The following is a 13,981-nucleotide window of genomic DNA, read 5'->3' on the forward strand; positions in this document are numbered from 1 at the left end:
TCTGCAGTCGGACACTATTGCCTGTCGCCTTCCTGTACTTTAAGAGCTTTCTGGGTTGGTGAGCGTGAAGCCAGGCTTCCAAGGCCTTTACTTGTGTAAAAGGCCGATCGCACGGTCCACTCAAGGCACACTGGAGAACCTGGCGTTGTTTGTCGAATCGGGAACAGCAACACGGGAGACGATCGATGACCTCTTCACGTCTGCACTTAGCTCGCATGGGTGAGTCAGCCATGCCAATGCGATAGCTGTATCAGTTAGTGAAGGCTACTCTCACCCACTACACCACAGCCAACACAGCAGCGTTGTGTCACGTCGTGAAATAGTTTTTGGTAACTGTTGTTCTAATGATGGATCGAGGCCACATAATTGATGGCTGACGTTAGAACAACCGTAAAATGCTTCAGCAGAGGGGCCGATGCTGACTTCATGGGATGGGACGATCGCACCTTCAAAGTTATTTGCTATGTGTTGACTGGAACTGGGGCCCGTATTCACAAAACCACCCATTCACTAGAGCGTTTGGTTAAAAACAGTAAGTTCTGTCCATTCGTGATGGCAGGCGTAGTATTAGGAATCGCGGCTGACCGCGGTGACAAAAAGATTTTTTTAAATTACGCTGCAGACATACAGTTGCTATTATATACCATGCAATCGCAAGCACCCCAATTCTACCCCTTTAACGCGTTGCCAACGTTACCTGTTGATAGCAGCACGATGGACAAGGGCATCACGTCCGCACACACTTGAAGAAAATTAGTCCGTTTTAAAACAAATTCAAATTTTAGCAAACACAAAGCAAACACACAGAATAAATACAAAGAAACGGTGGCGAACAACTCACAAAATCCAAGCTACGTTGAAAGCAAGCTTAATGGATAGGATACCTCGCAACAGGGTTTGAGAGGAAAGCTTCCCGGCAGAAGATATTTGGCGCCCTCTAAGGCCGCCAAAATTCATATTGAGAACAGGATAAAATAAATGTAAAAATAGATGAAAATAACAAGCACTGTCCAGCCGGCCACAGGTGTACAAGGTGTTTCGTTTAAACAGCCGTCTATGTAAGCTTCATCTTTCGAAGGAGATCCCAGAGGCCGAAGGAACGCCGAGTATGAAAGTAGTGAGACAGTTTGTCGCTGCATAGTCTAGACGGGAAGTGCGGTCCTTGGAGGACAAGCAGACATTTGACAACTCTGAGAGCACACCAAAATAACGTATCGCAGTGTCTCATTTAGTGGAGGCGGCGGGCATCGCGATTTGCAATGCTTCGTAATAAAAAAAAAAAGAAATAAAGAGAAGGAAGAAAAGATAGGGGAGGGGGAGGAAATGAGCTCCCGAAGTATGCACAGATGCATTACTCGCGTGTTCTTGAAGTCTTGAAAGGTCAACCACTTGAGGCTGACGCCTATGTGCTCGATGACGTGCTCGTCAAGTGGACGTATCATAACCTTTGAGTGGTTATGAAACATTATTATTCCGACGCAGGAGCCCCTACAGACATCTGTAGAATTTTCATTCCTGACATTCCACATTAGACGGTATGCTGGGCAAGCCTGCTTGCCTTTTCAACCAGTTTCTTCATCCTTATGACGTCTGATGCATTAAATTATACTTTATCGCGTTCGCGCACTCCGGCAGCCGGCGCGCTCAAATCTCGGAGGCCATGCACTGACACTTCACGGCAATTTTTGAGAACCCTACCATAGCGTGTTCTTCAGACGAGGGCACGCTGTACTTATATCGGTGAAGTGTAGGGAGAGCCTGGAGGCGAGGCTCCTTTGATAATACTGGGATAAAAGCAACATACCGTATTCTCACACAATCCTCCAGTCGAATTGCCGTGGAGTGTCACTCAGTGTTAGTGACGGCTTCTATTAGTAAATGAGAAAAAAGGGGGTTAACCTAGGAGCCCGATTTTTATTAGTCCTATCATGAGAAGCCAACAAACACTGACACCAAGGACAACATAGGGGAAATTACTTGTACGTAATAAATGTAATAAAGAAACGATAAATTAATGGATATGAAAGTGGATGAAAAAACAACTTGCCGCAGGTGGGGAACGATCCCACAACCGTCTATTAGTGGAGGTCATGTAACATAAGAATGGTGTTCTATTATAGAGCAACATAATGGGTGCCAAAGAAGAGGAAGTGCAGTCGAGAGTGGCCGAGAGCGGCGCTATGAGATTACGAAATTTGTGGGCATATTGACGGAGTCTGCTGACGCAAGCCGCTCTAATTGAGAAGTGGTCTTTTGTGAGAAGGGAAATGTAGGCGCTATATTCTGCCACTCTCAAGGGAGCACGGCTAAGCGCCAAAAAGAGTGCCATCCACGGTGTTCCCAGATGGCCTACCTCACAAGGGCTGACCGACCCAATGCTGCAATTGAAAATCGATGAGAGAAGCATGCGTTCTACAGTGCACACAAATGGGCCGATGACGGTGTTGGCAAACCTACGGCTGAGTCTTCGATTGACCACAAAAGCATTTGAATGCAGCACGCAGTTGACCCGCGATGTGCTATAGTGGGCATGCATACCGTCAACTGCTGGCATATTTTCAAATTAGTCTCCTTGTTAGCTGCGAATGCCTAAAGGGGGCGAATATGTACCGCTTCTGATTCGCTAAAAGCACCTAAGATAATAACTTCGGTTTGACAGCCGTATATCAGCTAGAGTACAACCACTATGATTGTGGCGATGAGCAGTATCGAAACTCAAAGTAAGACCAGATATCGTCGTTATTCGCAAGGCTAAACAGACAATCTGCATCACCAGGGGTAATTAAGCGTGTGTCTCTGGCTGTATTAAAGGATTCTGTTTGCTCCTTATTAATTCACTCCCCGTTACAGACGAGAAAGTGACTTTCACGGTCCGTCACTGCTATAAAAACGTTCTCGTGGAACTATATTGGAGTTCTGATACAAACCTTTGAATCTGTAGAACACAAGCCCTAAAATTGTTATAACGCGATAGCGTAATGAAATCGCGGCTCCTCTTGAAACGATGGAAAACTAAGCTTGATTGTCTTATTTAGCTATTCGATATGTTCTGTGCCATTTTTGCATTTGCATGCTTGCAGTTTAGCCGTCTTTCTGTAAGCCTCTTATGCAGCCCGAGAGAGCGCAATTTTATTTGCTAGAATCCTGGAATGCGTGTTCGGGAGTTCTTGTGCGCGCTCGTAAGATGTATACATTGTTTAGGAGGCCTTCAAAACTTTTTTTTGGCGTGCTTCTCTCTTCCTCAACTGGCGTTGTTGCTTTACTCGGGAACTTCAGTAAAGCATTTCACCGTTAGTGATGCCTACATTAGGCAAATGCCCGTAGGATTATTTGAAAATATAATTCTAAGTAAGCTAAAACCACGATTTGTGCACAAAATGTCATAATCACCTTGTCTGCTGCGCTGATGCTGCCTGACGCACACCAAGAGACCATTCGGCAATCGAAGACGCAGTTGCCAGCATCCGTGAAAAATTCTCGTTCTTCAGAAGCAAGGTTGTCAAGAACGTTATCATCCAGTACAGAATGTTTGTCCTAAAGCATGCGTTGCGTATATGAGTGGCCTAGGCATTGAGAACGTCAGCGTCTTCGAGCCATTTAAATGTGAGGATCGATTTCACAAAGAGCCGACCTTCGTACACTAAATGCACTTTGAAGTCGTTGGTTGCTCTTTTCACCTTTGTAGTGACGACATTTACTGAGAACTGGCGCTCTATCTGCCAACAGATGCGGTTTCGCTTTCCTTATAGCTACGCGGGCAGCGCAGACGCATGCTATACCTGACGTTATTTTTGCCCTTATGTGCGCTCAATGCAAACGGGGGGGGGGGGGGGGGGGGGGGGGGGGGATAGAGACTGTCGATCCTGCTCTGTCATTGTTCCCGGTTCGTCGAACAATGCCACACAGCCTAACCAAACTGGGCAGTCGGCCTTTTACCGAAGGAAAGGTCCTGGAAGCCTGGCTTCTCCGTCGCACGAGCGTTTCTGCCGTACCTGAGGTCATCGGCAGACTTGAGTGCCCGACTGAAATGAATTGTGAGGTTTCACATGCCAAAACCCCGGTTCAATTGAGAGGCATGCCGTAGTGGGGGACTCAGGATTAATTTTGACCACCAGGGGATCTTTTAGATGCCCGATATATGCACGGGATATGGGTGTTTTTGCATTACGCCCCCATCGAAATGCGGCCGCCGCGTCCGGGATTTCATCCCGCGACCTCGTGCTTAGCAGGGCAACGCCATAGCCGCTAAGCCACCGCAGCAGTTAGCTACCGACTACAAAAATGCTGGGTTTCAGAACTGACATTTGAGCGAGTTGGGTAGTTTCCTCATAAGCAACAAAAACTACACACACGCGCGCGCGAGCCCGCGCACGCACACACGCAAGCAAACCAACGCTAACTTTAATAAAAACGTGGTCTCAGTTACAAAAATCAGCTTTCACATGCGTGTGGTCGATACGCATTGGTGGACACAATTTTCCCCAACAATTAGAGTCACCAAACGGCATCGCATTGACAAAACATTCTTCATTAACTTCATTTTTTTTTTGCTGTCGCAATTATAGTATATGTTTATTTCTAAAACGTTCAGACAGTTCTATTTGAAGACAACTTTGTTTATTTCTCCAGGAGCTCTTCTGGTATTTTTGACCAAATTGGACACTCAGCGACTTAACTTCAGTGACTTAATTTTCCATTCAGCGGCGGGCATTATATATATATATATATATATATATATATATATATATATATATATATATATATATATATATATATATATATTATTCTTGTCTACTTGCGCTAAAAGACGGCTTTTTTCTGGACAGAATTTATTGTGTTTGTGTAAAGTGAAAATCTTGTCAAGTATAGTATATGCGCATATTGTGAGCGAAATTGTTTTCGTCCTTTTCTTTACTATCGCGAATTAACATTTGTGTGCAGCTTAATTCGCCGCCAACATAAGTGCATACTATAGACAGATAGATATCATATGCGCGAGCCACAGTCTTAATTTCTTAAGAAATATGAACACAGCTGCTTCCTCGGCCAGTCTATACACACGGACTTCCTTTGCTCTAACATTTAGTCATTCTTCGATTACCCGCCGTGATTGCTCAGTGGCTATGGTGTTGGGCTGCTGAGAACGAGGTCGCGGGATCGAATTCCGGCCACGGCGGCCGCATTTCGATGGGGACGAGATGCGAAAACACCCGTGTACTTGGATTTAGGTGCACGTTAAAGGACCCCAGGTGGTCAAAATTTCCTGAGTCCACTACGGCGTGCTTCATAATCAGGAAGTGGTTTTGACACGTAAAACCCCATAATTATTTTTTCCTTCTTCGATTAATGTATGTGTTAGTTAGCCACTCATTAAAAAATTTCCAGCCTATCCATTTTCTTTCATCCTATTTTTGTCAATCACTTTTTTTTATTTACTTTCTTGTACCCTATACTGTCCGATTCATAACCGATCCCGTAGGGTGTACTGCGCCACTTCACTAATGGCACATTCGACAGGTCACTTTCGAGTGCTATGGAGCGCTCTCGCCGTGCGGTTTGCATTCGGCTGGTAAATACAGAGCTCTCGGAATACATTCGCCTAGCGCCGTGCTCCAGCTCAGAGCCCTCGGAGGCGCTCTCACCTTCGAGCTGGGACTGTGACCAAGATCCGACAGAATGTCAGCCACGTGCAAAGTCTGATTACTCTGGGAGCAGCTGAACGTTCAGCTAGGGCAGTGTCTCTGGCTCCAATTTCGAGAAGGCTGTACGTCGCCGAAAACAGAGTTGGAATAGGGAAGGAACTTGTCGAATGTACCATAAGAAACAACCAACCAACACAGACCATGGCTATATCTATAATGCAAGAGAATGTTCAGTCGGGCTAGTTGATTGACTTTCATCTTGACAATATTTTAAGCACAACGATAGACAGTACACGATAGAAACAAGAGGACAAGGCGCTTGCTCGCAACTGATAGATTTATTGAAAGATAGCACAAATATGTGCGCAAGAAAAAAAAAGGGGGGGGGGAGATCGCGCATACGCAGCAAAACGTTTCACAGCCAGAAACAGTCAACAAGAGACACTCTGCCCCAGCTGAATGTTCAACAGCTCCCAGAGTAATCGTAGTCATCTGACTCTTCATTCCGTCGTCGTCACGCTATCGTCGTACCATCGTCATTAATTCAGAAATGTTATCCCATTGCCTAAATGCCTTCATACCGCCTTAGTGGTTCCATCGACGTCATTCTTCTAAGAGCGCAGCTCCTATAGGCGCGCGTTCCTGCGTTGAGCGTCGGCGTCCTCAGTGTAGCCGAGCGTACAAGCACAGCGAAGGTTGAAAACGAACGCGGAGCGCAGTGGGGGATGAAAGACTGCGATAGTGAAGAGAGCGCGAGGAGGAAAGCGGAGGAGGAGGATATGGCGACAGCGTGAGAACAGCGTAGTGCCGCACAAGACATGCTCTGCGGCGACAGCTGCTACGACTTGCAGTGTTGCACGCCGGCGCCAGATTTGCACGCCGTCATCTGTTCATCGATGACGCCATCGATAAGGCATGCGGCGAGCGCGTCCTCCGATACTATATATGAAAACGAAGCATTGCATGAGCGGAGGTCTGTCTGCAGCGGCTGCTGTGAATCGTGCCCACGCGTCACCCACGCGCTGCCTCTCGCGATCTCCCGATTAACGAAGAAGTACCACACTTCGCTCCGTTTGCAATATGCCGCACGAGACAGATTTTCTGCGCCATCCGCGCTACTTGCAGCGTCCTCTTCCTAACATAAACCGTGTACACTCGCCCACAAAATATAACGGGGCACGCGAGCGCGTGGCGAAACGGCCCTCCTCCTCTTGTAGCGGCGCACCCCTGGTGTCGATACCGACGCCTGTGCGCATGCGCGTCCCGTGCATGTTTCCGCGCTTCCTGCTTGCGCGCTGGCGATATGCGAATGCGATATGTAGCCGCGAGGTGCCCCTCTTGCAATTGGCGCTGTGGCGGCTTCGACGAGCAAAACTTCGTTTATACAACGGAAATCAAGAGTTCATTTTCGTCTTGCCTGTCTCCTTCTATAGAGCGCGTTTTCTGCCACGCTCTTTTGCGGGAGAATGCCCCGTTCGTAAAAAGTAAGCAACAACGAAGATTGTAGACGAAAAGGTGCAGCGCAGAAAAAAAAAATTATTTGCGTTCGCCACCGGGCCGTATGCGTCAGCGCTCGTGACTCGACAAAAAGCGGCCGCAGCGGCGCGCGCAAGCTCACACTTCATAGTTTTGCGCCAATCGCAAGAGAGGCACCTCGCGGCTACGTTCGCATATGGCGCTGCACCTATCGGTGCGTGCGTGCGTGCGTGCGTGCGTGCAAGTTTAGGGAGACCTTTTCCTTGAACGGCCAAAGTCTACAGAACTTCCACGAACCAGCAACGCGCAAAAGATACGGACAAGCGTCTACAATTCCAGGAGGCGGGACGGCCTCCTCCTTGCAGAAGACTTCTGTGCCGGTCACGTGACGTCGACGGAAGCAAGATCCCTCCCACGATTGTAGAGAGCCTATTTAAGGGGCTCCGAAATGTACTTTTGGGCCGCTATTTTGTAGCGATGCCTTATGCCTTATTCTGTGCTATTCTTATCCACCACACACGGCCGCCTGATCCCGTTGATAATGTGGGCAGACCGTTGCTCCGACCACTGGCCAAGCGCGAAAAGCCTGAAAAAGCATAGAATCGGAAAAGGCATCGCTACAAAATACCGGCCTTGATCACTTCATTCTCTTCTCTTCATTTTTCATCAACCTTTGAATAAACCGTGCAAGTTTCGCACTAGAAGTCGTCTCGGCCTTGCTTGGTCGCCATGGTCTACCGGAAGCCTGCAGCCCGCCGACAACGCCACGCTACCCAATAAGTAACGTCGGTCGAGCTTCGATAGGCAGGCGCCGCTACAATTCGGCAGCAGTACGATACGTTACCCTGGAGTACGTAAGAGTGGTCTTCTTATGGTTTATTGTGCACGATCCCAAATTATCATCAATTTGAAGCCGAGCCGTAGAATGCTTTGGCGCTGAAACCTATCGATGATTTGTCGTTTTAGATGCAGCCCCAAAGCAAAATTTTAACTGAAGTTGGTGACGCTTTAATAGTGATAATAACGATTAACTGCCAGTGTCAGTCGTCGTCTTTCCTTCATGATCCTCACTGATAGCAGTTCTCACCTATTTTGATTATCGTACATAAACTCATAGCAAAGGGATGATGCACTATACCTTGCGAGAAAAAGTTTGTATGTGACACCTGTTTATATTATGCTATATACTCGCTGTTTTTGCCCTGTCCAAATGGTGCCAGAATGTTCTCAGTAAGCGCGGTATTGTATTCGGCCAGCAGTAGAACAAATGCATGAAGGGATTTATGCCAAACGCTACGAGATGTCGTACGCCGGAGTGATATGCCCAATCATATATACGGTACACTGCAGTGTTACGGTCCACTGTGTGCGGCCATGAATGGAACCAATGCCAAGCGCTTGAGACTCGATGGGCCTAACCGTCACGCTCGTCAACATGTAGATACTTGTCCGTCGGGTGTGTGCGACTACTCTCCTTTGTCCTACGTTCAACCCCTCTATGCCAGTGAGCGGGGTTTTTTTTCTCCGTATTTCTCTGAGGCTTGCCAGAGAGGGGTTTTTTTCTCGGCATTCCTCTGTGTGAGCTGACCAGTGTGTTGACAAGTGTGTTGACAAGTGTGCTGACAGGGCCCTCTACCAGGGAGCAAGAGAGAATGAGGTTGGCCGGATGGTGTAGGGTATAAGAAGGCCAGCAAGAAGTCAGGAACACATCTCTGCCCTTGCGTGCAGGAGCACGCACGCCGAACATTTCTGTACTTTTTCGTCTTGGAGCGCACCGCCCACCCATAACGATGTGTTAAACTTCTGGTATTTGCTTTTACATGATCTCATCTTCCCTTTCGGACCCTCTCCGATGGTCAATCTGGTTCGAGCTCTCAGCAGACGCTGTTGAAGATTGCCGGAAGTCCGTCCCTTTAACGATTGGTACCAGCTCGTATCAACTGGTGGCAGCCTTAACAGTAGCAAGATGTCGAACTTAGATTAGATTAGATTATGGGGTTTTACGTGCCAAAACCACTTTCTGATTATGAGGCACGCCGTAGTGGGGGACTCCGGAAATTTTGACCACCTGGGGTTCTTTAACGTGCACCTAAATCTAAGTACACGGGTGTTTTTCGCATTTCGCCCCCATCGAAATGCGGCCACCGTGGCCGGGATTCGATCCCGCGACCTCGTGCACAGCAGCCTAACACCATAGCCACTGAGCAACCACGGCGGGTTTGATGTCGAACTTGCTTAAACAAAAATATTTGACATACTGAATACTGAACGATACTAAACTTACTGAACATACTGTACAAATATATTTTGTTGTTAGTACCTCGGAAACAGTCTCGAATTGTCTATATAAATGTACGTGGACATGCTGCTGTCCGCACAAGCGCGACATTTCAAAAAGCCATGAAGAATCTCTCTTTTTTCTTTATTTCTTTCATTTTTAACGTTCTTAGTAGCCTAGCCATTAACAGAATCCGACTCACAAATATTTTGTAACGCTGAACGTGATGACGTTATGAAACTCTGGTGTGTTCGATCAGCATGTGCTTTATTTTATTTTTTTTAGTTAAATATCGCTGTCTTCCTTCTGCCCTGACCTTTGGCCAAATTCTGACTTTTTGCAGTGGGTCGAAAAGTACGTCAATTCCTGTGAGTCAGCTGCTTTGATAAAGAAGGGGTAGTTCAGCGCGAAGGGCGAAGCACTCACAACGATAGCAAGGTACAGCGTTGCGCTCGGGCTGTTTCGTTCGGCGCCTCCAACCTGGGATTCAGTCACAGGGACATTTGCTCGGCAGTCCAGGAATTTCGCATGGAGTCCAAACGAATACCTTATTAAATTTTATCTTTTCCTTTGCTTTTGTGAGCTTTTCTATTAACGATTATTGAGTCTTCCTACTATTATTGTTTTCGTTTTAAATATAATTTGATCTTTCAACAACGCTTAGTCTACAGCAGCCCTGAAAGTATATTTGGGGTTATTCCACCCAGTTTGGAATATTCCACAAATTTCTTAGACAATGCGCTGTAGTAGGTATGAGCCACGAGTTGGACGGGCAATAACAACGAAGACTCCTCGAACGGTGTTCAAACTATATGAGAGTGCGACATATTGGCAACACGAAAAGCAACTCCTGGTTGTTCGAAGAAACAGCGCCCTGACAGCTACGAAACGTCTCTTGCAGGCAGGAAATCTCAACGAAAGCTTTGCTTCACATAAATTCTAAAATATGCGTTGGATCTGCACAAATATATATATATATATATAGTTCGTTTGATTGTTGTCTTTTCATTGTGTCATCTTCATTATCTTTCGTCCCTTTTTACGTCACTAGTGTTGACCTTGTTTTAACCACGTTTTATATGTAGGTACCATCGCGCTTTTTCATTCCCAAACTTGTGGCGTATACACTTCGTTTACTGTTATGACATGCGCCGTCTTCGTTTTTTGACCGCTCAATGTTTGCGTGTAGAACAGATTGGTTAGGGGTTTTTTTCTTTCCGCATGTTTATTCGGTACAAGCGGTGTTACAGTTAGTCTGCAGAATTATCTTATGTTATCTGCACAAGCGCGAGTGACAATGTGGTCACGTGCCTGGGATCTTGCTTGAAACAGCCTATGCTTTGATTTTCAAGAATAAACAGTTGGCAGTCTGCGCTCGGTGTGTGTTGTGTGTTCCGTTTTCGATTGTATTCGTTTCTTCGCGCAGTTTTAACCTGCCTTCAAATATGAACCAACTAGCCCTCAAGAACGTCCTACTAAAATATGGCCGCAATGACAGCAGTGCACAGGAACACGGCGCAAAATCCCACAAAGGAAAACAGAGATAGAAAAAGGAAAAGCTTGGAAAACGTTGGGTCACTCAGCTGCCTCCACATACGGTGGCTGGATGCGTGGATTAACGGAGATTAACGTAAATTGTCGACCATAAATATAAAAATGGAACTTCTTGATGCCAAATATTAAGGCAAGCGCCTCCTTTTCTATCTGGCTATAGTTTTCTTCGGCCTTTGATGGCGTCCTAGAAGCGTAAGCAATTGGTCTTACCGTGCCGTCTTTCATAACGTGCGATGACACGACACCGAGACCGTACGCAGACGCATCGCATGACAGCTGTAGTGGTAGCGCCGGATCGTAGTGCGCAAGAACTTCGGCGGATGACAGAACTGTTTTGATGGCTCGACATGGGTCCTCACATTTTTGGTCCCAGGACCAGGCGACGTCCTTCTATAACAATCTGTAGAAGGGCTTGGCAAGCGTTGCCAATTGCGGCGTAAACTTGCCATAGTAGTTAATGAGCCCAAGTAGCGAACGCAGTTGTGCTGTGTTAGTGGGTGCTGGGGCTTTCAGAAGAGCTTGAACTTTTTCGTTTGTTGGCTTGACGCTCGTCCTACTGATAACATGCCCAAGATACCGAAATGCGAAGAACTCGCATTTTTCACTCTTAACTCGGACGCCTTTTCGCGCCAGTGTTCAAAGCACTGCTTCAATATTCACGAGGTGGTCTTCTGCAGTAGCTTCTGTCACAAGAATGTCATCTAGATAACAAATCACTCCTGGCAGTCCTTTCAAGATGTTATCCATAATGCGCTGGAACAATGCCGGTGCTGAGGGGACTCCGAAGGGCAATATGTGTTAACAGCGAACAGCCCTTTATGCGTATTCAACGTGAGCAGCTATTTAGAGTCTCCCAACATTTCCACCTGTTGGTATGCCATATTTAGATCCAGCTTCGAAAAGTACCACCCTCCCGCAAGTGCAGCTAGTATCTCATCCAGCCTAGGTAGAGGACTGCTCTGTGTCTATAGAACATGGTTCAACGTTGTCTTATAATGTCCGCACACACGTATTGTACCGTCCTTTTTAACAACCGGTACAATCGGTGTGGCAAACTCGCTAGTGGAAACTTGCGTAATGACGCCCATTTCATGTAGCTTACGTAGCTCTTCCTGCACTGCTAAACGTAAAGCGTAGGGCACGTTTCGAGCTTTGACGAACTTTGGATGGTTTTCCTTAAGAAACAAGTTAGCTTGCTCACCTTCTATCTTGTCAAGGATGTCGTCAATAATGGTGTTATATTTGTCGAGGAGTGCTCTCTGTCGCGTGCCGTGGTCCTCTTGGCTTGCGTCAGCGTGCGAATCGTTGCACAGCTTGTGTAAACCGCATATTTCGTCCCAATCCAAGAGAAAAGTTTCGAGCCACTCGCGTCCTAGTAGAGCTGGTCCGCCGTAGTATACGACGCACAATGGAAGGTCACCGACTTGGTCCTTGTATCGTACGGCCGCGTTGAAGCCGCCGCAGGGTTGGACTTCTCCTGTGTATGTTTTCAGTCGCAGTGCTGTTGGTTCCAGCTTCGAAGGCGGTCTAAGCTTCTTGAACTGTTGCCGTGATATCACAGACACTGTAGCACCTGTGTCTAACTCCATGCGCAAGGGTACACCCTGAATTTCGACTTCGACGGTGATGGGATGCCGGGTTCTTTGAGACAGCATCTGGACATTGCCTGTGTCGTCGCTTTGAAGAGTGCGTACCAACTTTCCGGAACTTGCCGGCTTCTGTTTTGGACCACGACAGGCAGGCTGAATGTGGCCCTTCTTGCCGCACTTCGTGCACTTATCGGCGATATGCGGGCAAGCGCGGGAAAAATGACTGTCGGAGCCACAGCGATAACACTCGAAAAATCGCTTCCTTTTCGTTTCGCCTTCGGTGCCCATTTTGTGCAATTCGTCGGCAGCTTCTTTCGCGTGCGCTTCCTCAACGTTTTTCTTGGCTTCTTCCAGAGCCAGTGCGCGCTCAACGGCCTTTTGGAAAGTGAGCGTTTTATCTTCTGCAAATAAGTATCGCTGTATGTCGGTACGGAATAATCCGCACACAAACCTGTCTCGGAGCGATTCGTCCAAAGAGGTGCCGAATTCACAGGTTTGGGCGAGTTTTCTGAGCTCGGCTGCATACTGGGCGATACCTTCATGTTGCAGCTGACATCTGTGAAATTTTGCTCTCTCTCCGATCAGACACTCTCGGAGCGAAGTAATTGCGAAGTAGTTCTGTTAGTTCGTTGAACGTCTTTTGCGACGGCTTATCTGGTGCGGCCAGAGACTTCAAGAGGCTGAATGACTTCGGCCCAATAATGCTTAGCAAAGCATGCACCTTGAGGTCTTCGGGAACTTTGTTCACCGCAAAAAAAAAAAAAAAGGAAATCAGGCGTTCTTCGTAAGATAGCCAGCCACTCACAGTTTCGTCGAAGGCTTCTACTTGACCAATCTGATTGGAGGCTGCCATCTCGGAAGTGTTGTCGCCTTGTGTTGTATACATATATAGGTGCGGATGCCTCCAGCAGTCCTCAGAGCGTTGCCTCGGTGCTTGGTTGCTCAGCTTCAGCGCTTCTTTCCTGTGTATTGCCTTGCTTCCGCCAACCTCGTCGCCAGTTGTGATGTTCGCGGGTTCAAGAAAGCACGAAGCGATAAGAAGGCTGCGTAGTACTTTATTGGACGGCAGCTGACGTCAATTGGCGAGTCACTTATCACGCCGGTAACAAAACTGCGGCGGCTCGTATCAATATTACACAGTCGTCTGCAAAAAAGACAGATGTCAAACGAAATGTTAACAGGTAGAGCGTTAACGTAGATAAAAAAATAAGAGCGGCCCAAATACAGACCCTGTGGAACACCAGATTTGACGGGTGTTAGAATTGAATTAACTTCATTAGCGTTTATTAATTGCATGCGGCATGTTAGAAATGCTGTTATCCAGTTACGTAGATTAGTATCAATGTTTAGGGTGTTGAGTTTAGATAGCAGTCATGTGTGGTACGTGTACTTGGTCAAATGCTTTAGCGAAATCAAGAAAAAAAATGGGGAGTACGCTTAAG

General features: G+C 47.0%; 2 protein-coding genes across 2 annotated transcripts in view; both read right to left on the reverse strand.

Annotated features, from left to right (window-relative positions):
• Positions 1-3,636, reverse strand: part of LOC126542654 (protein 5NUC-like) — a 66,993-nt gene extending 63,357 nt beyond the window's left edge. The window contains exon 1 of the mRNA XM_050189793.3: positions 3,391-3,636. The gene's annotated coding sequence lies outside the window, so the exon portion shown is untranslated. The remainder of the gene's footprint in view (positions 1-3,390) is intronic.
• Positions 3,637-10,061: 6,425 nt separating this feature from the next.
• Positions 10,062-13,392, reverse strand: LOC126542617 (uncharacterized). The gene is made up of 3 exons (XM_072286121.1): positions 13,345-13,392; positions 12,152-12,914; positions 10,062-10,072 (listed from the first exon to the last, which is right to left on the reverse strand). The coding sequence occupies exons 1-3, from the start codon at positions 13,390-13,392 to the stop codon at positions 10,062-10,064; spliced, it is 822 nt and encodes a 273-aa protein (XP_072142222.1).
• Positions 13,393-13,981: the final 589 nt, after the last annotated feature.

The sequence above is a fragment of the Dermacentor andersoni genome, chromosome 2, assembly GCF_023375885.2.
Source record: "Dermacentor andersoni chromosome 2, qqDerAnde1_hic_scaffold, whole genome shotgun sequence".
In the NCBI taxonomy this organism is placed as follows: Eukaryota; Metazoa; Arthropoda; class Arachnida; order Ixodida; family Ixodidae; genus Dermacentor; species Dermacentor andersoni.

Excerpts from the sequence above, each read along its gene's own strand:
- LOC126542617 (XM_072286121.1), bottom strand. The coding sequence starts at position 13,392 with ATGGCAGCCTCCAATCAGATTGGTCAAGTAGAAGCCTTCGACGAAACT. Across the intron at positions 12,915-13,344 it reads TAGAAGCCTTCGACGAAACT|GCCGTTGAGCGCGCACTGGC; the intron begins GTGAGTGGCTGG and ends ACTTTCCAAAAG.